General features: G+C 39.0%; 1 protein-coding gene across 20 annotated transcripts in view; it reads left to right on the forward strand.

Moving 5' to 3' along the window:
* The window catches only part of INVS (inversin), a 135601-nt gene that overhangs the window by 55679 nt on the left and 52627 nt on the right, over positions 1 to 27295 (forward strand). For 14 of the 20 annotated variants that reach the window (XR_015169975.1, XR_015169976.1, XR_015169971.1 and 11 more), the window contains 5 exons: positions 15430 to 15603; positions 17111 to 17278; positions 20920 to 21100; positions 23299 to 23408; positions 25777 to 25948. Coding sequence is in view for 14 of the 20 variants with exons in the window: in XM_086416075.1 (XP_086272201.1) it covers positions 15430 to 15603; positions 17111 to 17278; positions 20920 to 21100; positions 23299 to 23408; positions 25777 to 25948 (805 nt within the window). In the remaining 6 variants the exon portion in view is untranslated. Of the gene's footprint in view, positions 1 to 15429; positions 15604 to 17110; positions 17279 to 20919; positions 21101 to 22195; positions 22293 to 23298; positions 23409 to 25104; positions 25139 to 25776; positions 25949 to 27295 lie in introns of those variants that run through there. The other 6 variants (XM_086416078.1, XM_086416085.1, XM_086416091.1 and 3 more) reach the window with 3 other exon arrangements.

Consider the following 27295-nt stretch of genomic DNA (forward strand, 5'->3'; position numbering starts at 1 on the left):
GCAGTAGGTTCCATCACAGCACAGAGGAACACTGAACTTCAGGAATCACACTTTTGTAATGAGCAGTTAGTAAACCCAGGGGAAGAGATGTCCTGTCCTTCAAATTGATTGCAGCAGACACAGCCCAGAGAAGCTGCCTAGGCCAAGAATGGTCAAGTCTCTGCATTTTTGAAATAAGAACATGCATGGCTGATTAGGACCCATGGTAAATTGCTTCTCCCAACAACCCACTACTTGGCCCACCACTTGGCTCATGTTCTTCACATGAGCATGCCATTCCATCAGCTACTCTGATTAATCTGACCAACAGAGACTAGGAACAAATCTAATTAATATGTCTCATATAGCATTTAAGTGATAGAATTCTAAGCTGCAGGATGAGAACAACCTGCAGTATTGACTTCAGTGTCCTGGATTAAGTCCACTGTGACTAAGTACCAGGGGAGACAGCAGGTCTTACTTTACACAGCCAAGATATACTCTGTTATCTATTAGGATACATGCAAGAGAGTTTGGCTGACCTGCTGATCTCAGTGTTATTGCCAGTAATTATAGGAGGCACTAGATGGGCTGAAAAACAACCCCTAAGCCCAGTGGAGAAATATTTCCCTCTCTTCTCCAGATATAAACCTAAAACCTGAAGAGGCACAAGCCACTTTAGTTTGGGGTTTATTGTTAAACATGGATCACTGTTGGCTTTCCAGGTGGTGCAGTGGTAAAGAACCCGCCTGCGAATGCAGGAAACACAGGTTTGATCCCTGGGCCGGGAAGATCCCCTGGAGTAGGAAATGGCAACCCACTCCAGTATTTTTGCCTGGAGAATCCCATGGACAGAGGAGCCTGGTGAGCTGTAGTCCATAGGGTCACAAAGAGTTGGACATGACTTAGCAACTGAGCATGTACATACACATGCCACCCAGAGGGTATACCCACGAGGCCAGCCTGGGATTACTCTTAGGGTATGAATCCTACATTTTCAAAATAGCTGTGTATAACCCCCGACTCCTTTTGTCCTGATTATTTCCCAGGAGGCTGCCATGAGGAGATGAACTCTTTCTGAGAGTGGCCATGTACAGTAACCAAACTACCTCTCTGTTAGGTGTGTGGATCAGGAAGAGGTAACAGAAGTAGAGTTAGAAATCTTTTTGAATTTGTTTTTAAGGAAGCCGTGCCTGCTCCTGATTATTTCAGATTCCTGGAAACATTATGGGGCATAGAATGTCCATCAAATATCTCAACTATTGGCCCAATTTTGGATGGTCTTTGTGACAAAAGACACATCATAGTCAGATGATATAGAAACCCAAAACATGAAAAACACTTCAGTTTCATGGGCCTCAATGCTGTGGCTTATATAGGCTAATCAGACTGGAACAGTGACATTGTAACCTGAAACATGTCTGCAATCATGAGGCACAAGGTGTCCCTGAAAGGGGTTGGTCAAAATCCCTACCAAGAATGGGCACGGACAATGCCCTGTTAAAGTGGCCTCCTTTATTTTAAGAGAAATCGGCCAATTTAGAAGAACAAGCAAGTCTGGTACGCAGTGGTAGCTTCTACATCAAACATGGACCTTTTACTCTGGGTCTAATCTGTGATGATGGATTCATTACCATGTTTAGTGCAATGAGGAATCCAGGAAGCAAATGGCCAATGACCTTGGCAATACAGGCTTATTCAGCAGCCTGATGCCAGCTGGTCTCATAAGAGAATAGGCCCTTACAGTGGGCATCTACATGACTGACCCAGACTGTTCAATTGATAGCTAGAATTTATCTCCATAGTTTGTAGCCCCATAGAGGGATGTCTTTAAACTATCATTTATAGTCTTCCAGGTGCCAGATCAGATGACTTGAACATTGACAACATTCCATGCATTAAAAAAAGCATGTCCCATCCCTAAGAGTAGTGTCTAAGTTAAGGACAATGGCTTTCACTTCAGCCCACTGGGCTGACCTGTTGTCAGCATAGTCGGTCATCCAGAGTTGCCATTGAGATTGGACTGCTTCCCAGTTGTGTTTGGACTGCCTCGCAGTGGGTGCCATCAAGTTTTAACTTAGCCAGATCATCAGTAAATCAGGCCAAGGCATTCAGGGGAGCCTCTATGTATTGAGGGCACCATTAAACAAGCAGCTTTGCTTTAAACAGTGGCCACCTCTACACCCAGTGCTTTGTCCTCATTACCAGACAAAGCAGACTATAGCAGGGATTGGGTACATGGTGCAGTTGGCTCTGCATTATTAAACAGGCATTGCATTCATTTTCACTTTTGAGCTGTTGCTCACTCAAGTCTCAACCAAGGGAACGTCTACTGTTTTCATTCCACCCAAAGTTCTATATCAAATAGCAGGGTCTCATTGCTTTCACCATTTATTTCCACTTTGGAAAGCCCTTGGCTCAGCAACCACAACCACACTGCCTTTCAGCTTGCTGCCCCATTGTCATGCTGTCATCTCTTTCTCTGATTGCCCAGAGGAAGGTGAGCCAAAACCAAGGCATCATTTGGGCAGGTTCTTTTAATCCTACTCCTCATCACTGAGTCAACAGACAGGTCAGTGGGGTCCTTTACTTCCCCAGCCCTGCCCACCATGTGGGTGTGTGAAGATTCCACATGGAATCTTCTCATCCCTGAACCTGACCTGCAGGGCCCTTGTCCTTACTCTTTGAGAAGACTATGTCTCTGTCAGCATCCGCTCCTCATTTCCTGTAATGTCAGGTGTTGGATTTAATTTATCCTACTTCCCTGCTTTTTTCTTTGTATGTACCAACTTACTACAAGGTAATAAATTAGCTCTGAGTACTGGCAGAAGATATATGAGTACCATCAGAGACAAAAGAGCTTACTACTGATGGCACAGCAGAAAGCATAATCACTTGCATCTTTGCATAAGTTCCTTTACACCAAGAACCAGGAGGCATTGCCAAGGCCCCAGATGGACACTGAGCACACAGTGGGTTCACATGGCATCTGAGGGATGCTGAACTGGGGCGTATCTCCAACTTTACTACTTACTTTAGTAAACACTAAGCAAGACTGCTCTTGATCTAACGCTCAAGGAGACATGAATGTCCCACAAGTTTGCTCGGTACAAAACCAATTCCAAGAAATGGCCCAGGTAGAGGAGTCAAGGCTTTGCATTCTTGGCACACTTAATAAGAACGTGCAGGGACACTCCAGCCCCATGGCAGAGTGCCTCTCCCGACACTACTGTGGTATTTCTAAGACTGATTTGTGTCTGCAGCCATTACAGGAAAGCTTGATATAAAGAGGTTATTAATATTTGTGACCTATATACTTCCTGCTGCTGCTGCTGCTAAGTTGCTTTAGTCATGTCTGACTATGCAACCCTATAGACCTCAGCCCACCAGGCTCCTCTGTCCCTGGGATTCTCCAGGTAAGAATACTGGAGTGGGTTGCCATTTCCTTCTCCATATACTTCCTAGGGATAGTGATTTTTATTAAAAATTAATATTGTAAATGCCTTGAGAGTTTATAAATATGTAATTATATAGATATTAGAATTAATCATAACAAATCATGTTTACATTACTTCCATTTCAGTTTTAAATAATGTATCTTTTGGGGTACAGAATGATTAGGATTTAGATAAAATATGGCAGAATGCCTACCTTACTTTTATTTGTGCTATTATATATATATATAGTTATATTTCCATGACAAAATTATACATAAACCTATAAATGAAAACAAAATAAAGTGAACACTTGGTGGACAGTTGTTTTCTCCCTCAACCTCCATGAGAGTAAATATAAATGCTGAGGACATAGAACAAGAATGCATCAGGAAACATAGGTTTGGGGAAAATATCTGGTCTCTTCAGTGTCCCAGTGGGGAAAAGGGCTGCTATGTGCAGTCCTGTATTCACACTAAAGCAAAAAAAAAAAAATTGCTTAGAATTTGGGGGTATTCTTTGTCTTGACTTGAGACTATTACTTTAGAGGAAGCTGTTTTAGAGAAGTGGCAGGAGCAGGACAAAGATCAAGTCTCAGGAGCAGGAAGCTATCTACCTGCTCAGTGACAGTAACTGTGGTACCCCTAATATCAGTAGACGTGGGGCTGCAAAACATCATCATAAACACAAATTCTTAAATGGACCAGGAGCTGGGTGTTAGCAGCTATAAAGATGAGCAGAGAGGAAAAAAGGAAAACAAAACAAATAAAAAATAACAGCAAATAATCTCTGCTTCAAAATGAACCCGCAAACAAACTAGATGAAGAAATCTAATGCTGAGACAACTAACAATATCATTTCAGATAATGAGTTTATTCCTAGCAGAAGTGTGTAAACAAAGCCAAAAGAACAGCCACACAAAGAGAGAAGGTATTTGCTAAATAAGTCAAGAATTAGTATCAAGGAAACTCCTACAGATCAGTAAGGAAAAAACAAATAGCTCAGCTGTGAAATGAGTACACAACACAAAAAGGCTGTTCAAGAAGAAGAAACAAATAGCCAACAAAGACATTCCACCTCAGGAAGGGAAGTGAAAATTAAATCCATGATAAGGCACAGTTGTGAACCCATTGGCAAAAGTTAGCAAGTCTGACAAAACCAAGTGTGGAGAAGATGTGGGGAAACAAAAATTCTCAAACATAACTGGTGTGAATGTAAATTGGAGTACCTACTTGAGAGAACAGCTTCAGCCCAGCAGTTTCAGAAATTCTGGTACATGTACCAAGAGATATATATGAGAAAATTCATTCCAATATTGTTTGTAATAGTGAAAAATGAGAAACAAGCTAAATATTCCCTTAGAGATAAATAAATATACTATTTTCATATGACAGAATGCTGTCTCCAGTGAAAATGTATGAACCAAAGCAATTTGGATATATCTCATTGCTTTGAGTAAAAGGTGGCAAGTGATTCCTGGAGGGCTACTTATATAAAGTTTGAAAACATGCAAAATAATGCTGTGTAGTTTATGAATACATGTATTTATAAGAAATAAAATATATCAAAACATCCATGGGAATAATAATCACCAATTTCTCCAAAGATAGAAAGGGAATAGAGCTGGGAAAGGGCACAAAGGGAGTGTTAACCATCTATGTTATATTTTATTTCTTAAAAATGAAAGATTAAAATATCAAAGTATTTCACTCAAAACCTCCATATCTTTGTTATTTAGATTAAATGACTTTTCCTAAAAAAAAGGAGTTCATCTTAGCAAATTGGACAGACAAAAATATGAACTTAAGTGGCATTTTGAGTTGAGTCAGATTCATTTCAAGTGCTGTTCTCCAGGTCAGAGAGCTTTTTCATTCTCTTTTACCCTTTTAGATATTATACTCCTTTTCATGTATCTGAGGAAAATCCAAATGTCTTAATCATTTACATGACAGACAAAAAATCATCATGTTAATAATTAGAAAGATTAAGATGAAGATTATTAGTACCTAACAATAAACAGCCAGAGAAGGCAATGGCACCCCACTCCAGTACTCTTGACTGGAAAATCCCATGGACGGAGGAGCCTGGTAGGCTGCAGTCCATGGGGTCGCTATGCGTTGGACACGACTGAGCAACTTCACTTTCACTTTTCACTTTCATGCATTGGAGAAGGCAATGGCAACCCACTCCAGTGTTCTTGCCTGGAGAATGCCAGGGACAAGGGAGCCTGGTGGGCTGCTGTCTATGGGGTCGCACAGAGTTGGCCACGACTGAAGCGATTTAGCAGCAGCAGCACCAATAATAACAGCAACAACAAAAAACCCCAAACCGAAAAATGACATCTTACTCAATGTTTCAGAGCCATTAGGAAATATTTTCACATTTGAGTGGTGTAATAGACATTGTATCAGAGTTAATATCGTTTTACTGATGAAATAGGACTTTTTTGTAACTTTAGTTCTCATTTCTGCTTACTTGCCTGCAGAATTTTCTTAAGAATATATACTCTTTTGATCTATTATCTGTTTCACTCTTAAACTATTTCCTACCCAGTCCGGAATTATAAAAGTAGATCCCCAGTCTTCAGCTCAGGATCATGTCATGTGGCCCTAAGAGATGATACTAAGTTCTTAGTATCAAAACAAAAGTAATTGTGCCATAATAAACCTGAAAACTTAAGAAGTCCTGATTTGGAGCAATAGTGAGGAAATGTTTGAACATTTTGTTTGTTTGCACTTGTATTGAGGGGGCTTTATGGGAAACAGAGTAGCCTATAACACGGGTCTCCAAAGTCATACAGTCTTCAGGGGGTTATCAAAATAGCTTGCTGCCTGAAACTAGTATTTTCCTCTTTTCCACTGTTACTAGGAATACTTTCTTGAATTTAGCTCAAAGAGTTGTCTGTCCCCTCTGTTCATTCTCAGAATTGAGTTTGTATACACTGAGCATTTAACAAATGCTTATTCATAAAACCAAGGAGGTTGATCTTGGTCCAAAAGGATTAAATTTTTTCTAGTCCCAGCATTTGTCAATAGTATCTCAGATGGTCTGTGTCCTTTGGAATAGGAGAAGCTAGCCTGATCATGCAGGAGACCCCGGTTCAATTCCTGGGTCAGGAAGATCTCTTGGAGAAGGGATAGGCTACCCACTCCAGAATTCATGGGCTTCCCTGGTGGCTCAGCTCGTAAAGAATCCTCCTGCAATGCAGAAGACCTGGGTTTGATCCCTGCGTTGGGGAGATCCCCTGGAGGAGGGCATGTCAACCTAGTATTCTTGCCTGGAGAACCCCATGGACAGAGGAGCCTGGGGGCCTACAGTCCATGGGATTGCAAAGAGTCGGACATGACTGAGCGACTAAGCACAGCCTAGCAGCACTCCCCACTAAATTCCGATTGGGTATGTTCTTTTTGGTACTGTATCACCTTTATCTGAAGGTATAGACATTTTTCTCAATGTAAAAAAAAAAAAAAATCAGAAAAGCCGTTATATAGAACATTCCATCTGTTTTTATTTTCACCTGTTCCTAACCTTGCTTCTCTCCTTAATCACTAGCTGAGCTACGTATACTGTGTTCAGTCGGATCTTTCTGTCTACTTGCCCTCAGTCATGGGCCATTCTTGGTTCCACTTGACCATCTGTTTTTTGTTGCTTCCTCCACATTGGAAAACTGTTTGTAATAAAATTAGCGAACATCATTTGCTTTGTGTACTGTTCTAAGTACAGATATTACCTTTATCATTTCATATACATGATAATCTCAGGTACTATTATTATTCCTGTTTTACAGATGAGGAAATTAGAAGCACAGGAAGATACTTTTATTTGATATGTAAAAATTTACCCTGATACTTCTGTGAGGAAAAAAGATGAAATCTGTGTCAAAATAAAGTACATTCTACTCTTGTCTGCTTTGTAACAAGGCTCCAAGAATGTTTTTTGAATGATTGAGTAATTACTACTGAAATGTACCATGTTTTGTGTAGAATAATGTGGAGTGTAAATATAATAAGCCCAGAATAATGTGGAGTGTAAATATAATAAGCCTCGTGTCTATAACTCATTAGCCACCCCCTAACATATTCTAGTTTCCTTCTTCTCCTTCCCTTTTCCTCTTAATTTCAAAATCACAATGATTGTCTGATTGACTATCTTTAAAAGGTCATGATGAATTATTCTGTAATATTTGAAATGTTATGCTCAGAAAGGTCAAACCTTATTTTTTTGGTATGAAGTACCACATAGGTTTGTTTTTCCTGGGCATTTTTTTCTTTTTTCAAAGAAAGATAGCAAGAGATTTAGAGCAGGGTGCCCTCTTGAGGAAATTTTAGTACCTTCTCAAAAATTGGAACTGGCACTGGGTGAAATGAAAAAAATCCAGATAAATGATGTCCACTATGAATGAAGCACTGATAAATAAATCTTAAAAAATAAGAGTAACCAAATACCACATATTTGAGAATTAATATTCTTAACTGTTATGCACTAATTTAGCAAATGTCAATAAGTTTTAAATAAAAACAAAAAGCTATAGAAGATATTTTATATCCTCCTATTCACTCAGTCCTTCAAGTAACATTTATTAAGCACCTAGTCTGTGCCAGGAACCATGCCGAGCACAGTGATCAATAAAACATAGCCTCTGCATTCATGATGCTTACTACTTGTGAGGAAGATCTCAGTAAAGAGAAATTAACAGATATGTATGTAACTACAAACTGGGGAAAGTGCTGTGAAAGAAATGAAAAGATTCTGCAATAAAGAAGAACAAAATAAGTTTTCCTTAGGGTGGTCAAGGAAAACCACTCTGAATGGAAATAACTGAGCTGCATCCATGCTTTTCAATCCATTCCAGGTTTGCCCATGTAGTGTAGACAGCCTTATGGATGTTTTTCCTAGTTTTCTCCCTTATTTCAGCCTCTACCCTGGAGCTGAGTTGACTCCTGCCTCTGAGGCAAGCAGACAAGTCTCATTCTTCTTTCCTCACCTCCCTGTTGCCTTAGAGCCTCACATTCATTACAGTGGGGGTGGGGGTGCTCAATTAATAAATGCCTTCCTTATTAATTCTCATAGCCCCTGATAGTAGAACATTAAAGCATTGTAATTATATTATTTAAAAGCCACATTACCAACAATGTTAAGGATGTAGACGGTGTCCAGTTCAGTCGCTCAGTCGTGTCCGACTCTTGCAACCCCATGAATCGCAGCACGCCAGGCCTCCCTGTCCATCACCAACTCCCGGAGTTCACTCAGACTCACGTCCATCGAGTCAGTGATGCCATCCAGCCATCTCATCCTCTGTCGTCCCCTTCTCCTCCTGCCCCCAATCCCTCCCAGCATCAGAGTCTTTTCCAATGAGTCAACTCTTTGCATGAGGTGGTCAGAGTACTGGAGTTTCAGCTGTAGCATCATTCCTTCCAAAGAACACCCAGGGCTGATCTCCTTCAGAATGGACTGGTTGGATCTCCTTGCAGTCCAAGGGACTCTCAAGAGTCTTCTCCAACACCACAGTTCAAAAGCATCAATTCTTCGGCGCTCAGCCTTCTTCACAGTCCAACTCTCACATCCCTACATGACCACTGGAAAAACCATAGCCTTGACTAGACGAACCTTTCTTGGCAAAGTAATGTCTCTGCTTTTGAATATGCTATCTAGGTTGGTCATAACTTTCCTCCCAAGGAGTAAACGTCTTTTAATTTCATGGCTGTAGTCACCATCTGCAGTGATTTTGGAGCCCCCAAAAATAAAGTCTGACACTGTTTCCACTGTTTCCCCATGTATTTCCCATGAAGTGATGGGACCAGATGCCATGATCTTAGTTTTCTGAATGTTGAGCTTTAAGCCAACTTTTTCACTCTCCTCTTTCACTTTCATCAAGAGGCTTTTTAGTTCCTCTTCACTTTCTGCCATAAGGGTGGTGTCATCTGCATATCTGAGGCTATTGATATTTCTCCCGGCAATCTTGATTCCAGCTTGTGCTTCTTCCAGTCCAGCGTTTCTCATGATGTACTGTGCATATAAGTTAAATAAACAGGGTGACAATATATAGCCTTGACGTACTCCTTTTCCTATTGGAACCAGTCTGTTGTTCCATGTCCAGTTCTAACTGTTGCTTCCTGACCTGCATACAGATTTCTCAAGAGGCAGATCAGGTGGTCTGGTATTCCCATTCCTTTCAGAATTTTCCACAGTTTCTTGTGATCCACACAGTCAAAGGCTTTGGCATAGTCAATAAAGCAGAAATAGATGTTTTTCTGGAACTCTCTTGCTTTTTCCATGATCCAGCGGATATTGGCAATTTGATCTCTGGTTCCTCTGCCTTTTCTAAAACCAGCTTGAACATCAGGAAGTTCACAGTTCACATATTGCTGAAGCCTGGCTTGGATTATTTTGAGCATTACTTTACGAGCATGTGAGATGAGTGCTATTGTGCAGTAGTTTGAGCATTCTTTGGCATTGCCTTTCTTTGGGATTGGAATGAAAACTGACCTTCTCCAGTCCTATGGCCACTGCTGAGTTTTCCAAATTTGCTGGCATATTGAGTGCAGCACTTTCACAGTATCATCTTTCAGGATTTGAAAGAGCTCAACTGGAATTCCATCACCTCCACTAGCTTTGTTCGTAGTGATGCTTTCTAAGGCCCACTTGACTTCACATTCCAGGATGTCTGGCTCTAGGTGAGTGATCACACCATCGTGATTATCTGGGTCATGAAGATCTTTTTTGTACAGTTCTTCTGTGTATTCTTGCCATCTCTTCTTAATATCTTCTGCTTCTGTTAGGTCCATACCATTTCTGTCTTTTATCGAGCCCATCTTTGCATGAAATTTTCCCTTGGTATCTCTAATTTTCTTAAAGAGCAGCCATGAAGAGATACCCCACGCCCAAGATAAGAGAAACCCAAGTAAGACAGTAGGTGTTGCAAGAGGGCATCAGAGGGCAGACACACTGAAACCATACTCACGGAAAACTAGTCAATCTAATCACACTAGGACCACAGCCTTGTCAACTCAATGAAACTAAGCCATGCCCGTGGGGCCACCCAAGACGGGCGGGTCATGGTGGAGAGGGCTGACAGAATGTGGTCTGCTGGAGAAGGGAATGGCAAACCAGTTCAGTATTCTTGCCTTGAGAACCCCATGAACAGTATGAAAAGGCAAAAAGATAGGCTATTGAAAGAGGAACTCGCCAGGTCAGTAGGTGCCCAATATGCTACTGGAGATCAGTGGAGAAATAACTCCAGAAAGAATGAAGGGATGGAGCCAAAGCAAAACAATACCCAGTTGTGGATATGACTGGTGATAGAGCAAGGTCCGATGCTGTAAAGAGCAATACTGCATAGGAACCTGGAATGTCAGGTCCATGAATCAAGGCAAATTGGAAGTGGTCAAACAAGAGATGGCAAGAGTGAATGTCGACATTCTAGGAATCAGCGAACTCAAATGGACTGGAATGGGTGAATTTAACTCAAGTGACCATTATATCTACTACTACAGGCAGGAATCCCTCAGAAGAAATGGAGTAGCCATCATGGTCAACAAAAGAGTCCAAAATGCAGTACTTGGATGCAATCTCAAAAACAACAGAATGATCTCTGTTTGTTTCCAAGGCAAACCATTCAATATCACAGTAATCCAAGTCTGTGCCCCAGCCAGTAACGCTGAAGAAGCTGAAGTTGAACGGTTCTATGAAGACCTACAAGACCTTTTAGAACTAACACCCAAAAAAGATGTTCTTTTCATTATAGGGGACTGGAATGCAAAGGTAGGAAGTCAAGAAACACCTGGGGTAACAGGCAAATTTGGCCTTGGAATATGGAATGAAGCAGGGCAAAGACTAATAGAGTTTTGCCAAGAAAATGCACTGGTCATAACAAATACCCTCTTCCAACAACACAAAAGAAGGCTTTATACATGGACATCACCAGATGGCCAATACTGAAATCAGATTGATTATATTCTTTGCAGCCAAAGATGGAGAAGCTCTATACACTCAGCAAAAACAAGACCAGGAGCTGACTGTGGCTCAGATCATGAACTCCTTATTGCCAAATTCAGACTTAAATTGAAGAAAGTAGGGAAAACCACTAGACCATTCAGGTATGACCTAAATCAAATCCCTTATGATTATACAGTGGAAGTGAGAAATAGATTTAAGGGCCTAGATCTGATAGATAAGATAGAGTGCCTGATGAACTATGGATTGAAGGTCGTGACATTGTACAAGAGACAGGGATCAAGACCATCCCCATGGAAAAGAAATGCCAAAAAGCAAAATGGCTGTCTGGGGAGGCCTTACAAATAGCTGTGAAAACAAGGGAAGTGAAAAGCAAAGGAGAAAAGGAAAGATATAAGCATCTGAATGCAGAGTTCCAAAGAATAGCAAGAAGAGGTAAGAAAGCCTTCCTCAGTGATCAATGCAAAGAAATAGAGGAAAACAACAGAATGGGAAAGACTAGAGATCTCAGTCGCTCAGTCGTGTCCAACTCTTTGTGACCCCATGGACTGCAACACACCAGGCTTCCCTGTCCCTCCCCAACTCCTGGAATTTGCTCAAGCTCATGTCCATTGAGTTGGTGATGCCATCCAACCATCTCATCCTCTGTCATCCCCTTCCCCTCCTGCCTTCACTCTTTCCCAGCATCAAGGTCTTTTCAAATGAGTCAGTTCCTCACATCAGGTGGCCAAAGTATTGGAGTTTTAGCTTCAGCATCAGTCCTTCCAATGAATATTCAGGGCTGATTTCTTTAGGATGGGCTGGTTGAATCTCCTTACAGTCCAAGGGACTGTCAAGAGTCTTCTCCAACAGCACAGTTCCAAAGCATCAATTCTTAAGTGCTCAGCTTTCTTTATAGTTCAAATCTCACAACCATACATGACTACTGGAAAACCCATTGCTTTGACTAGATGAACCTTTATTGGCACAGAAATGTCTCTGCTTTTCAATATGCTGTCTAGTTTTGTCATAGCTTTTCTTCCAAGGAGCAAGCGTGTTTTAATTTCATGGCTGCAGTCACTATCTGCAGAGATTTTGGAGCCCCCCAAAATAAAGTCAGTCACTGTTTCCATTGTTTACCCATCTATTTGCCATGAAGTGATGGGACTGGATGCCATGATCTTAGTTCTCTGAATGTGAGTTTAAGCCTACTTTTTCACTCTCCTCTTTCACTTTTATCAAGAGGCTCTTTAGTTCTTTGCTTTCTGCCATAAGTGTGTGTCATCTGCATCTGGGGTTATTGATATTTTTCCCAGCAATCTTGATTCCAGCTTGTGCTTCATCCAGCCCAGCATTTCTCATGATGTACTCTGCATATAAGTTAAATAAGCAGGATGACAATATACAGCCTTGACTTACTCCTTTCCCAATTTGGAACCAGTCTGTTATTCCATGTCCAGTCCTAACTGTTGCTTCTTGACCTGCATACAGTTTTTTTTAAGAGGCAGGTCAGGTGGTCTGCTATTCCCATCTCTTGAAAAATTTTCCACAGTCTGTTGTGATACACACAGTCAAAGGCTTTGGCCTAGTCAGTAAAGCAGAAGTAGAGGTTTTTCTGGAACTCTCTTTTGCCTTTTTGATGATCCACAGATGTTGGCAATTTGATATCTGGTTCCTCTGCCTTTTCTAAATCCAACTTGAACATCTGGATGTTCACGGTTCACGTACTGTTGAAGCCTTGGAGAATTTTGAGCATTACTTTGCTAGTGTGTGAAATGCGTGCAGTTGTGCAGTAGTTTGAATGTACTTTGGCATCTTCACATCCTGTAATGTGAAGTCAAGTGGGCCTTAGGAAGTATCACTATGAACAAAGCTAGTGGAGGTAATGGAATTCCAATTGGGCTATTTCAAATCCTAAAAGATAATGCTGTGAAAGTGTTACATTCAATATGCAAGCAAATTTGGAAAACTCAGCAGTGACCACAAGACTCGAAAAGATCAGTTTTCATTCCAATCCTAAAGAAAGGCAATGCCAAAGAGGGTCTCAGAAGATGAAGAAGATAGGCTGCCCTGCCTGCCACTATGCTTTGAGTAGAGAAAGAGAAATAGGCGTGAGAACGGCAGAGAATTTGATCATGGTATATAGTTTGTTCATGTTGACTGTGAAATATGTATGGAATCTAGAAAATGGTACTGATGAACATTTTTGCAGGGCAGGAATAAAGACATGGACATAGAGAACACACTTGTGGACATGGAGAAGGGAAGGAGAGGGTGAGACAGATTGAGAGAGTAGCCGTCTCTGGGGTCGCACAGAGTCGGACACGACTGAAGTGACTTAGCAGCAGCAGCAGCACTATTGACACATATACACTACCAAGTGTGAAATAGATAGCTAATGGGAAGCTGCTGTATAGCACAGATTACTCCGCTCATTGCTCTGTGATGACCTAAACGGGTGGGAGGGGGGAGGGGAAGCTCGAGAGGGAGGGGAAGTATGTAACTTATAACTGATTCATGTTGTTGTCCAGCAGAAACTAACACAACATTGTAAAGCAATTATACTCCAATAAAAATGAAAGAAATAGAATTATCTGTGGTACCAAACGTATTGAAGTCTCCAGTCAGAATTGGAGATACGGAAGTAGATCTCAGGGAAGAGTTCGAAAGCACTACTCTTCAAGGGTTTCAAAGCTCCCGCAGGCATACTGTATAGTGGTTGACCTGAGTACCATTATGTGTTAGTGGTTCAGTCGTGTCCGACTTTTTGTGACCCTATGGACTATAGCCCACCAAGCTACTCTGTTCATGGAATTCTCGGCAAAAATACTGGAATGGGTTGCCATTCTCATCTCCAGGGGATTGTCCCAACCCAGGGATCGAACCCGGGTTTCCCACATTGCAAGCGGATTCTTTTCTGCCTAAGCCAGAAAGGAAGCCCAAGTACAATTGCATTCAATCCACCTGGAGAAAGAAGTTTATCTAGAACTGCTTTCTCCAGATGGATTGATTGTGCCAGATGGGAGGGTTTAACCTATGTGGACAGCACTGCCTGCAGTGGGTGGCCCACAGTGACTTCTGGGTTGGTGTTCATGTGACCATATGCGTCTGGAACCTGAACTGTGAGGAAGTTCCTTATATCTTAGTTGTAACTATAAATATCTCTCTTCAAGAACAGTAACCACCTTCTTATTAACCAGTTGCTATGGAAAAAATATTTAACCCCTTTGAATCTCACTTCTCTCACCTCTAAATTGGGGTTAAAAATCTCTGTTTACTTCACAAAGTTATTATACTTTGAATATAAATAATATATTCTGTGCTGGTCAGATTGTGCTGAAACTAATACATTCATACATTGTTGCTGCTGCTAAGTCACTTCAGTCCTGTCCTATTCCGTGCAGCCCCACAGACAGGGGCCCACCAGGCTCCCCTGTCCCTGGGATTCTCCAGGCAAGAACACTGGAGTGGGTCGCCATTTCCTTCTCCAGTGCATGAAAGTGAAAAGTGAAAGTGAAGTCGCTCAGTCGTGTCTGACTCTTCGCGACCCCATGGACTGCAGCCCACCAGGCTCCTCCGTCCATGGGATTTTTCAGGCAAGAGTACTGGAGTGGGGTGCCATTGCCTTCTCCGACATTGTTGCTGCTAGATAGCATTTGAAAGATACACCAAAAAGCATAAAATACACAAACTCCTTTGACCCAGTGATTTTGTTCCTGGTAATTTATTCTATGAAAAAAAAAATAAAAAAACTAAGTGAAAAATCATATACATTGTAGCATTTTCTATTCAAAAAGTTATAAACGATAATAGAATGATTAAATAAAATATCTTGGCTTAACACAATGAAATATTGACCAACCCCTAAGGAAACTGTAGGTATGTAGAAAACAGTTGGAAAAAAACATGAACAAAATAAAACAACTGATAGTATAGTAGAATTTTAAGTATTTTTCCTTTTATTAATTTATCTGAATGTTATTACTCCAGCAGAATAATTAAAATGCTTAAAGCATTTAAAAATTTTAAAAAAATTTTGGCTCCAAAGTACATTTTTTCTTACTGTCTCTTATTTTTCATTTAGGGAAATTATCGTTTCATGAAACTCTTACTTACACGCAGAGCAAACTGGATGCAGAAGGATCTGGAAGAAATGACTCCTTTACACTTGACTACTCGGCACAAGAGCCCTAAATGTTTGGCGCTTCTGCTGAAGTTTATGGCACCAGGAGAAGTGGACACACAGGATAAAAACAAGGTAACGGTCGCGAAGAGTCAGACACGACTGAGCGACTGATCTGATCTGAACAGACTATCAGAATCAAAGACAAGTAGAACATAAAGCAGACACTTTATTTTATGATGTGAAGCCTCAAGGAAGAAGGCCTCAATTACCACTCATACATGGTAGAACAATTCCAAATCTCCACATGCCCTAGTAAAGGATTTCACTTAAATTGTGTCCTGCTAGCAACTTAGTGTAGTGGGTAGTATCATCTTTTCACATATGGGGAAACTGAAGCTCAAGAAGATTAAAATTCTACCAAAGATCCAAGTGCCAGGGCTAGAATGTGAACCCAGGCCTGTCTAACTCCAACTCATTATTTGACTGCTAGTCATGATAGTTGCAATTTGTTGTGAGATTTGTGGTGACCAAATGCCCCCAAATAATGTACTTAGTGCATAATTGCTTTAATGTCCTGGTCTTTGGCAGACTTTGTCTTGGGTTTCAGCGTAGAAGCCGCTACTTGTTCTGTGTCCATCAACTTACTTAACCTCTCTATACCTCAATTTTCCCATATGCAAAAAGGGGATAACAGGGTTGTTGAAGATAAAATGAGATAGTATATATCAAGTGTTTAGCACAATGCCCAGTGCATAGTATGCTGTCAATAAATATTAGCCGTAAAATTATTATTAATTTCACTTTGATTGTAATATTTGCTCTGACATTGTTATTGGGATTCATTGTGTTCCCTGCTCTTGAATTCGAACGTATTGTATACATTGGTCATTGTTTTGATCAACATTCTGATTATTCTTTACAGGAAAAAAATGTGGTCTTTAGTTAGACAAAGGCAGTCATCCTCTTCCTTTTCATCAGGCACTTAATCATAAGAGTTTTGCAAACTCCTGCGTGCTCATGAAATTAACTCTTATAATTAAGTCCCTGGGTTGATACTCAATAATCTTTTCACTCCCATAGTATTCTTAATGTGATTTTTAAATTTTGTTTAGTAGTCACTCATATAACCTGAAGTTCTGAGATCAATTTTTTAATTTTACAACTACTGTAAATTGATGTTATTCCTAACTCACAGCATTTGTAGTGCTGATAGTTCACTGAGAATTCCCTGGGCATCCAGTGGTTGGGACTCTGCATTTTCACTGCTGAGAGCACGGGTTCTCTGGGTTGGGGAACTGTGATTCTTCAAGCCACATGCTACGGCCAGAAAATAAATATTTCACTGAAAAAAGCACTTTGTTCAATCCACAAAGACCCATTAATCACTTGAGTAAAAGTCTTTTACTGCATTTGTGCCATTTAGCAGATTGCTTATCCTCCTTATGCTCAGTTTCCTCATCAGTCACGTGCAAGTTCAAGAGTGCTCATCTCCCAGAGTTGTCCTGATACAGACTATAGGAGAGAAAATATACAGAAGTCTTACAGCTGTAGCTGTCATGCAGTAAGAGTTTGGGAAAAGTTTGTTGTGTTGTCACTATTCTGTTGTCAATGTCATTTTGAAAATCTCTCCATTTTGCAGCAAACAGCTCTGCATTGGAGTGCCTACTACAATAACCCTGAGCATGTGAAGCTGCTCATCAAGCATGATTCTAACATTGGAATTCCTGATGTCGAGGGCAAGATCCCACTTCACTGGGCAGCCAACCACAAAGATCCAAGTGCCGTTCACACAGTGCGATGCATTCTGGTAGGTATAATGGATGGCCTTACCCCCCAAAAGAAATTATGTTATGAATTATCCACTGTATGCAAAAGCATTTTATAGCACACAAGCAAATTATGACACAAAAGAGTACAACAAAAAACGTAGGAGCTCATCAGCAAGAAATAGAGCATTTTAATACTGTGATTTAAGACCACACAGAAATTTCCTGCATGCCTGCTTCCCAAGGCATTCTCTCTCCCTATACCACGCTCATTTCTGTCCCCCATCAGCTACTTTTCTGAGTTCCTATTTATCATCCCTGACTTTGTTTTATACTTGTTCTTATCAAATAGTAAGTAGATGTAAATGAATAAATACATTTAAGATATAAGGAATAAGGAAACTTATGTACTCATCACTGAGTGGAGGAGCCAAGTAAATCACTGTTTAAGTTCCCTGGGTACCTCCAAGTAGCATTCTTTTCTCTCCTTTCTCAGAGGCAGCCACTACCCTCAATTTTGTGCTTATTATTCCACTGGTTTTCATTATAGTTTTGCCACATATGTTTGCATTCCTAAACAATGTACTGTTTCATTTTTAACATTTTTGCATTTTGTATTCATAGAATCATACTGTATGTATTCTGCGACATCCTTTTCTCTTGCTCAGTGTTAAGTTGGTGGTTTTAATCTATGTTGCTGTGTGTAGCTGTAATATTATTACTTTTTACTGCTATATGCTGAATAGTATTCCATTTTTTGAAGGTTAAATGACACACATTTTTCATTCTGTTATTGACAGACCTTTGAAACTGTTTCCAGCTTTTTGCTGTTTACAACAGTGCTGCTTTGAACCTTTTTAAAAAACCCTATCTAGGGTATGAATTTAACTGGTTGTTACAGGTGTATAGAAATGCAGTTGATACTTTTGGCCGTTAATTATATATCTAACCAACTTTCTATACTTACGAATTTTGAATGTTTATCAGTAGATTCTTTGAGGTTTTTTAATCATTTCTTCCCAAATTACAACTTACATGCTGTGGTAGTCTAATGTTTGGTCCTATTTGCTTATAACACACAAATTAGACTTTTGAAGATGTTATTGTTTTATTTATACAATGATTAATTTATTTCTACTTGTATGTTAACTGATTCCTTTGCTGTGCATTTCTTCTTGGATCTCCAATTTTCCTTCCAGAGTTATTACCTTTCTCCCTAAAATAAATTCTTAGAATTCCTATTAGTATAGATGTATGGTAGTTAACTCCCTGATTAATTCAACCGTTAAGGATGTCTGCATTTCTACAATGCTCTTGAATGTGTAGTTTTTCTGTATACACGATTCTAGGTAGTCACTTTTATCAGCTCTTTCAGACTGTTATTTTGCTGCTTTCTGCCTTTCATTGTTCCTCTTAAATAGTCTGTTATTTGTCTAATTGTAATCCCTTTATAGATTATCTTATAGATTATCTTTTCTCTCAGGGTGGTTTTAAAAATTTTTCTATATAGTATTCTACAGTTTTACTACAGTGTGTCTAGTATGCCTTTTTTTTTTTCTCGTGTTTAGTATACATTCTGATTATCGCATCTCAGTTCTGGAAAATATATAGCCATTATGTCAGTATTGCTTCTGTTTCTTTCTCTCTACGCCTGCCTATGGGGTCTCCAATAACACATATTTTAGACCTTTCCATCTTACTTTCCATGTCTCTTACCTTTTCTTTTACATTTCTCTCATCTTGTCCCATTCTACTACATTCTGGGTAGTTACATCAGATCTGCCTTCCAGTTTACCAAGTCTTTCTTCAGCTGTATCCAGTCTTGTTTACACTATTTGTTTAGTCTTCAATCTTAGTGATGGTGTTTTCACTTCTAAAAGTTCTCCTCGGTTCTTTTTCAGATCCGCCTGATCATTTTGAGAGCTTTTTCCCTTGCTCACTTTTAAAATTTTTAACTGTGCTATGTGGCTTGTGGAATCTCAGTTCCCCCACCAAGGATCAAACCCATCCCCGCTGCACTGGAAGCACAGATTCTTAACCACTGGACTGCCGAGGAAATCCCAATTTTTAATTTTCTTACGTGTTTTATCATTAGTTATTTTATATTCTCTATGTGTTAATTCCAAAATCTGAGGTCTATGGAGGGTAATTCTCACTTATAATATCTTCCTTACAAATTTGGCTTTTTTTTCTCTCCTCTATAAGTGCATTTAAGTCCTTGGGAGACTCAAGGTCCTAGATTGCTGCCATGGTAATATTCTACTTCTTTTTTGAAGTGTTTTTAATACCTTTCATACTCTTCTTTTATAAAATAGGCTGACTGTATAGAGAGCTCTAAACCTGGAAAGGCCCTTCAAAGAGTTCTTAAATTGGGACAGGAGGGCTTGACTTTGGGTATGACCTAATTTGAAAAGAGACCTGAGGTGGATGAGGAACTCTCTTCAGCTAAAGCAATTCCAAAAAGCTGACAGGAGAAGATAGTGGAGGTAGGGAAGGAGGACCTAAGCAATGCATCATTATCTCTACAAGGATCCAGTAGAAAAACAAATAAATGTTGTGAACTGTCAGTTTAAACCAAAAATCTAATAACCATGTGATAAAAAATTTCAACCTCATTCATAAAAGGAATGCAATTTAAAGCATCAGTGAAATGCTTTTCATACCTATAAGGGGAAAAATGTTTTAAGTTTGATAATATCAAGTGGTTGATTTGTGCCAGCATGTGGGGAAATAAAAGCCTTTACACATTGTCATGGATGTGTTAATTAGTACAGCCATTTGGAGAGCAGTTTAACAATACCTAACTGAAGATGTAGATATCTTTCAACCCAGCGGTTTCCCTTCAAAATGTCTGGGCTAGAGAAAAATCTCACATATATGCCACAAGGAAATATGTAAACGAAGTGCAATGCAAAAAATGCATTGCAGCATTTTTGTTAATAGTGGAAAACTGTGTAAGTAACCTAAATATCCTTCAGTAAGGGCTTCCCTGGTGGCTCAGACGGTAAAGAATCTGCCCGCAATGTGGGAGACCTGGGCTCCATCCCTGGGTTAGGAAGATCCCCTGGAGAAAGGAAAGGCTGCCCAATCCAGTAATCTGGCCTGGAGAATCTCCATGAACAGAGGAGCCTGGTGGGCTATAGTCCATGGGGTTGCAAAGAGTTGGACGTGACTGAGCGACTTTCAAGAGAATGGATAACTAAATTGTGGTTTAACAAATAGATTAGTATCATTACAGATACCCACGTGTATTGTGTTGAAATAAAAAAATTCAAAAATATAATTTTAAAAGAAAAAAATTCAAGGATATACATGGCATAATGCATAAGTATAAATATTGAAAATACACAAAATTTATCTATTGTTTATGGACGTATACATATGAAGCAAAAATACAAAACATATGGCTTTAGCTGAATCCATAACAGATTCAAAAAGCACGTTAGGGAAAGTGTTGATTCCTATTTAGATAGTACAAGTACATTTATTTTTCTGTACTTTTTATAGTTAAATATGAAATTAAATTTTTTAAGATTTAGACTGTATACTTTTTTCTAAATTTTATCACTTCTGCTGAGAGAGAATATACAGGTTTCAAAAATTGCTCAGTTAATACTTACATCAAATGTGGCTTTTTAAAGGATTCTATGTGTGTCTGAAGTCTCTGGTTCCTTAAAAATAGGATGCTGCTCCAACAGAGTCTTTACTGAACTGGCAAGACTATGAGGGTCGAACACCTCTTCACTTTGCAGTCGCTGATGGGAATGTGACAGTGGTAGATGTCTTGACCTCATACGAAAGCTGCAATATAACATCTTACGATAACTTATTTCGAACGCCGCTTCACTGGGCAGCTTTGCTAGGTGAGTTGAATAGTTTTTAATTGATATGTAGTACTTTGTACCTAAATTCCTCTTTGTATGCTTATAAATGTATTCTCTGTTATATGGTAATTTCAACAACATGTCTTTTAAAATTGTTATTATAAAACCAATGTGCATTTGTTAACAAATGTAAATATAAAATAATCTTCACGTTCAATGCCTTTGCTTTTTTTGGAGAAGGGCTTTAATTTTATGTTTCAGCTAATACTATATTTGATTTTCTTTTCTTCATATTTCCTGATGCGCCTTTTACTTAGCATTTTTGGGGATCACTTTTTTATATGGAAGATTATATATGTGTATCTGTCTGAATTTTGGCAATCTGAGAGTCTTTCCCTTTTAGTGAAGGAGTTTTGCCCACTGACAGTCACTGTTACAAATTGTACAATTTGATCTTTTTTCCGTTATTCTCATCTTTGAGGATTAGTTTTTTTTCTCCTTAATTTGGAGTTTTTCCTGATTTCTTTGTTTTCTGCCTTGTGGTGTATGGATTACATTGTAGCTATCTGGTTTTGAATTTCCTAATGTTTCGGGAGGGTTTCTAGGTTTTACTAGTAGTTACTTTTAAATTTTAAAAGCTTTCTTAAGCCTAAGCCTGAGTCAAGAGCAAAACTGCATTTACTGATTCCCATCTATTTAAAATGAGGAATTTGGCATACTTTCACTTATACCCTTTAGGTGTTTGTTAATATGATCTGACAGTTATTATTAATAGTAATAATTATAAAAATATTATTATTATAGACTTAGTTTTTAAATTACATGTTATCTCTTTTTTAAATGATTCTTACATTTGCATTTGGTTTTATAGTCAGATTTATAATTATTATTCAGTCTTCATTTCAGTGTTTAGTTTCATTTCCTTTTCCTCTGCATTTTTGCAAATTTGTCTGCGTATCACTAAACTGAATTTTCTTTTCATGAATTCTGCTTTCTTTCTGCCTCTTATAGATTATATTTTAGGCTATATTTTGATTTCCTTCTATCATCCATATTTCTTTTTATCTCAGCTTTTTATATTTTTACCTCTTTCCATTACCCTTTCATTTTAGATTATCTTCTTCTTAGGATACTGTTTCACTTCATAGAGGCCATCTCTTTGTAAAAGTCAAGGATGCCAAACTGTTGCCTGAAATTTTCTTCCAGATCCTTCTCTAGATCATTTTCTGAGGTATGCTCTTGTTCTTTCTGATGGTGTTCCTTTCCCCCTGTCTTAGAGTGTTTCCATAAAGCCTTTTCTGAATTTTTCTCCTTATCTCTCAAACAAGATGAGAAATATTTAGATTGAGTGTGCGGCATAAATTGCCCTTGACCCTACTTTTGCCCGTTTGTGTTGTGGAGCACTCTATCTCAAACCACAGCTGAAGAGCAGGCAGAGGAGCACAACTCCCATGCAAATTTCTGTTTTTCTGCCTGGCGTTCATGCAGTGTATTCTTGCTCTGCTAATGTGGCTTCTGTGTCATTGCCTCACTCCCTGTACACTGAAGCAATGGCATGTATGAAATTGAGGTTTCCTAAATATACTGTTACCAGGTCTGTTCATTCTTTGATCCTTTCTACAGTCCTTCATTTGGGGAGACCTCCTCCACATCCTCCAAAATGGACTGCAGAGCACTCTTTTCTACCAGCACCTCACTATTCCTGCCCACTTCTGGGGTTTGAAATTACTGCCTAGGTGTTCAAACATTGGGGGAAGGAGGTACGAAGTGATAGACAGAAGGCCTCAGAGGTCACAAGAAACTGTGTTATAGCTGGTCCACCTGAATAGCAGAAGAGAACAACCATACAGTTCTGATTGGTTGTGCAGTAGAACCTGGAGACTAGGGACAGAGAGGGCCTGCCTTCTGACACCTTCCCTCCCTCTTGATGGGCAGTTTTATAAGGTGAACCAGGGGATGCCGTGAGCTGGTATGATATACAGTTTTTTCTCAGTCTGGCAATTATAATTAGTCATTTCCTTGTTGATCAAAGCATTGAGTTTTTAGTATTTAGGTTTTGCCTTTGTCCTGCCTAATCATAGTATTTTGGTAAAAAGTTAGAAGCTGCACTAGGGACCGTTCTGAAACCCTTGTGAGTACTGGTTTATGTGCTAGTGATTTTTCTTACCCCTTTCCTTCAAATAGACCATAAATGAATCAGTCCTTTTGTGTGATAACTACCTTGTGTCTTCTTTCAGGCCATGCACAGATTGTCCATCTCCTTTTAGAAAGAAATAAGTCTGGAACCATTCCATCTGACAGCCAAGGAGCAACACCCTTGCACTATGCAGCTCAGAGTAACTTTGCTGTAAGTAAACCATGACAGTTATCTCCTTTTAAATTAGAATGTTATCATCAGCACAGTATAATTCCATCTTCCTCACCTCCCCTAATGCACCACTGAATAGTACACTGAATACTCAGATTGCTAAAATACCTTAATTTCACACTTCTCTTTCTCTCTGGTACCCACAGCAAATATAGCTATAGTTCTCCTTCCTGGCAATCCTAAAAATCGATTCTACTTACCACCTACAGTTTCGGTAAACCTTTATCTTCTATTATCTCCCAAGATCTCAGAAAAATACTTAAGTTTTGAGGTGGGGTTCATTCTTATTATGAATAGATAAGAAATTCAGTTGGCCCAATATAGTCAATCTATGGAAATCATAATTCAATCCATAGTTCAACACAGGCCTATGTAAAGACATGTTATCCCTATTTAGAGATGAAGAAACCAAGATTCCAAGAGATTAAATGATTTGCCCACAATGTTTTTTTTAAATATACTTTTGTGTTTTTATAATTTATTTATTTATTTTGTTATTTTTGGCTGTGCTGGGTCTTCATTGCTGTGTGTGTTGGAGCAAGTGGGGGCTACTCTCTAATTGTGGTATGTGAGCTTCTCATTGCCGTGGCTCCTCTTGTTGCAGAGCACAGGCCCGGGGGCGTGCAGGCTTCAGTAGTCGTGGCATGTAGGGTCAGTAGTTGCAGCCAAAAGGCTCTGGAGCGCAGGCTTGATAGTTGGGGTGCATGGGCTTAGTTGCTCTGTGGCATGTGGGATCTTCCCAGATCAGGGATTGAATCCATGTCTCATGCATTGGCAAGTGGACTCTTTACCATTGAGCCATTGGGGAAGCCTTGTCTAGAACCCAACTCTTAGATTCCAAATTTAACTATGTACAGAAACTAGTAGTTAAGTAACTGTGTTAATGAAAGTAAGAAAGAATACTAGAACATTATAGACGTTTTTTCAAAGAAACACTTGCTTTAGATAATTTGCCAATTACAGAAATAGTTTTTTAATAATGATGCAAAGTCTAAGCTCAGTTTCAAGTCCCTTGATCTCCTTTAGACTCTATTAAGTTGCAAGAGGTTATAATTCCCTTTATAAAAAACACTGCAACCAACATCAAAACCCCATAAAACCCTTGTAAGTATTCATCACTTAGAAAACATACTGAACAAAAGAAATGTATGCAGATTGTTAAAAGAAACCCCAAAAATCACCAACATTAAAAAAAATTATTTCTTTATTCAAATGTAAATTAATAAGCACCTACACTAGCTCCTGGGAGCTAAGCTATAATACCACAGTAGCTCAACAACTAGTTTTAAGACTAGGAAGCGGTGTATGTTGCAGTAGAAAGAGTGTGGTGACTTAACCCTGGATTCTACTTGTGTGTTTGCTACCAGTATTTATGTGGCCTTGAGCCTAAGTCTCATCTATAAAATGAGGAACTGGAATAGATGAACCCTTATATTTTTTCTTGCTCTAAAGTATTGAACATCAACATTTTATGCATTTTTAGCCAACTCACAGCCTCCAGAAATTGTTTTTTCTGAAACTATTTTATTTCCATCCAAGCAAAAGTGTCTATGATCTTCCTATAAGTTTGTAAGCATCTGAGTTTTGAGGAAAGATGCAATTTTAAGTGCTGTGAATATTGTTGTTATTTAGTCGCTAAGTCATGCCTATCTCTTTTCAACCCCATGGACTGTAGCCTGCCAGGCACCTCTATCCGTGGGATTTCCCAGGTAAGAATACTGGAGTGGGTTGCCATTTCCTTCTCCTGGGGATTTTCCTGAGCCAGAGATTGAACCCACATTTCCTGCATTGGCAGGTGGATTCTTTACCACTGAGCCTCCAGGGAAGTAGCTATGAATATTAACTGCCATTAAAATTGTCAAACACTATAAGAATTATTAAGGGTCCTCATTTTTGTATGATTCTATAGAGGAAGGACCTAAAATGCAGGAATTACTGAATAATACTTGTTAGATGAATTGAACACTGCACTTCTCAGTAGCCACCGCTCATCATTTGATAAATCAATTAACTATTTAAAAAAATAATAAAAAGTACATAGTTTCTTCTCTGCAGTTAAATTTTTAAATTTAATTGAGAATAATCATTCTCAATTATAAGAATATTGAATGAGGGAATTAAGTTATATTTTGAAATGCTGTGAAAACTAAAACCAATACATAAGGAATGCAGATTGTTATTTTCAATGGAAATTATAATTTTATTATTCATAAAAAGATAATTTCATTTGATTCAAAAGTAGACCAAAAAATACTTTGCTTCTTAGTGGAGGTCACATATAACACTGGTTTTATTGCCATAGAAAATGCCGCTCTCATGTCTCAAATTTTTAAATGTTTTCTTACAGGAAACAGTTAAAGTGTTTTTAAAACATCCATCAGTAAAAGATGATTCAGACCTTGAAGGAAGAACATCCTTTATGTGGGCTGCTGGGAAAGGCAGTGATGATGTCCTTAGGACTATGCTGAGCTTAAAATCTGACATTGACATTAATATGGCAGATAAATATGGAGGTACAGGTAAGAACTGGCAGACATATTCAGCTTTCATTCAGGATTCAGAGTATAGATGGTGCTATAATACTTGCAAAATAGTAAGTTGAAACCATTGTTCCTAATCTAATATTATTTGACATTGATCTTTACTTTTTAGGTTTAGGTTGCCAGGATATCACTCCAACAGCTTTATTTTTCCAAGTATTACAGCTAAAATTACCCTATGTTATTATCAAGTGAATTTTGACATTTGATTTACAAGCCTTGTTGCTCCTTAGACGTAATTGCAGAACTCTTCTGATCATATATCTTTGCATAAAAAAAGCATAAACCTGCTCTTTAAAAACTATGCATACTTAGCAGTTATTAACTACATTTTCAAAAATTTAGAATTATATTTTAAAGAAGGCACACATCTATGTATGTTCTCACCAGTCTCATTTAATATGCTGTTTCTCAGTTTGAACAGCATTACTGCTGTTCTCCTGAATCTCCCATTTCAGAGTTAACCTCCCATGACTCTAGAAGCTTCAAAGCTTCGAAAGCTCTTCCTGTATGCTTCCTTTAATCTCTTTTTCTAAGAAGAGAGCCCTCGAAGGATGTGTTGATTACTAAGAGAAGTCCTTGTTTTTGTAACACCCGTTGTCACCTTGGGTGACACAGCTGTTGCTGGGTACTGCAGTCAGCCCTCCATATCCAGGGTTTTGCATCTGTGGCTTTGGAAGGCTGACTTGTACTGCACCATCTCATGAAAGGGTCTTGAGCATCTTCACATTTTAGTATCTGTAGAGGCTCCTGGAACCAATCCCCCATAGATAACAAAGGACACCTGTATATACAAATTACAAGTCAGAAAGAAAAATCACAGCGCAGAAACACTGAATGGAACAAAACCTCAGCTGCGAGCTTCTCAATGTTCTGTTTTCTTATAGATGAAAACATTCTAGAGCCATTTGCACCTACCTGTCATCCTGGATGAGATCTTTCTGTCTTTCTTAATCACCAAAACTGTTCATAGAGCACTTGGGAGACAGAGGGGAATGTGGTTGCTATACCTAATATCTCCCTCCCTATACTTAGACCTTCACACCTTCTGATTTTTTAAAAAGAGTTTTTAGGTAATATCAATTTTGATAAAGACTTCAACTTGTAAGAGTATTTGTTTATCAGAGTTTCACCATAGACCTTAAGCTTCTTAAGGAGTATTATACAGACACATAAGGCATTGAGTTTATAAATGATCTCAGTATTTAATTTTTTATCAGACTTTTATTATTATGCAGTCTTTATCACTGGCATCACTCTTTGTTTAACATTTCATGTATTTTAATGAAGTATGGGCTTGGATACTTGCATTCTCAACCAAAGTTG

This window comes from Bos grunniens, chromosome 8, assembly GCF_055505025.1.
Source record: "Bos grunniens cultivar Pamir isolate PY7600 chromosome 8, Bosgru_T2T1.0, whole genome shotgun sequence".
In the NCBI taxonomy this organism is placed as follows: Eukaryota; Metazoa; Chordata; class Mammalia; order Artiodactyla; family Bovidae; genus Bos; species Bos grunniens.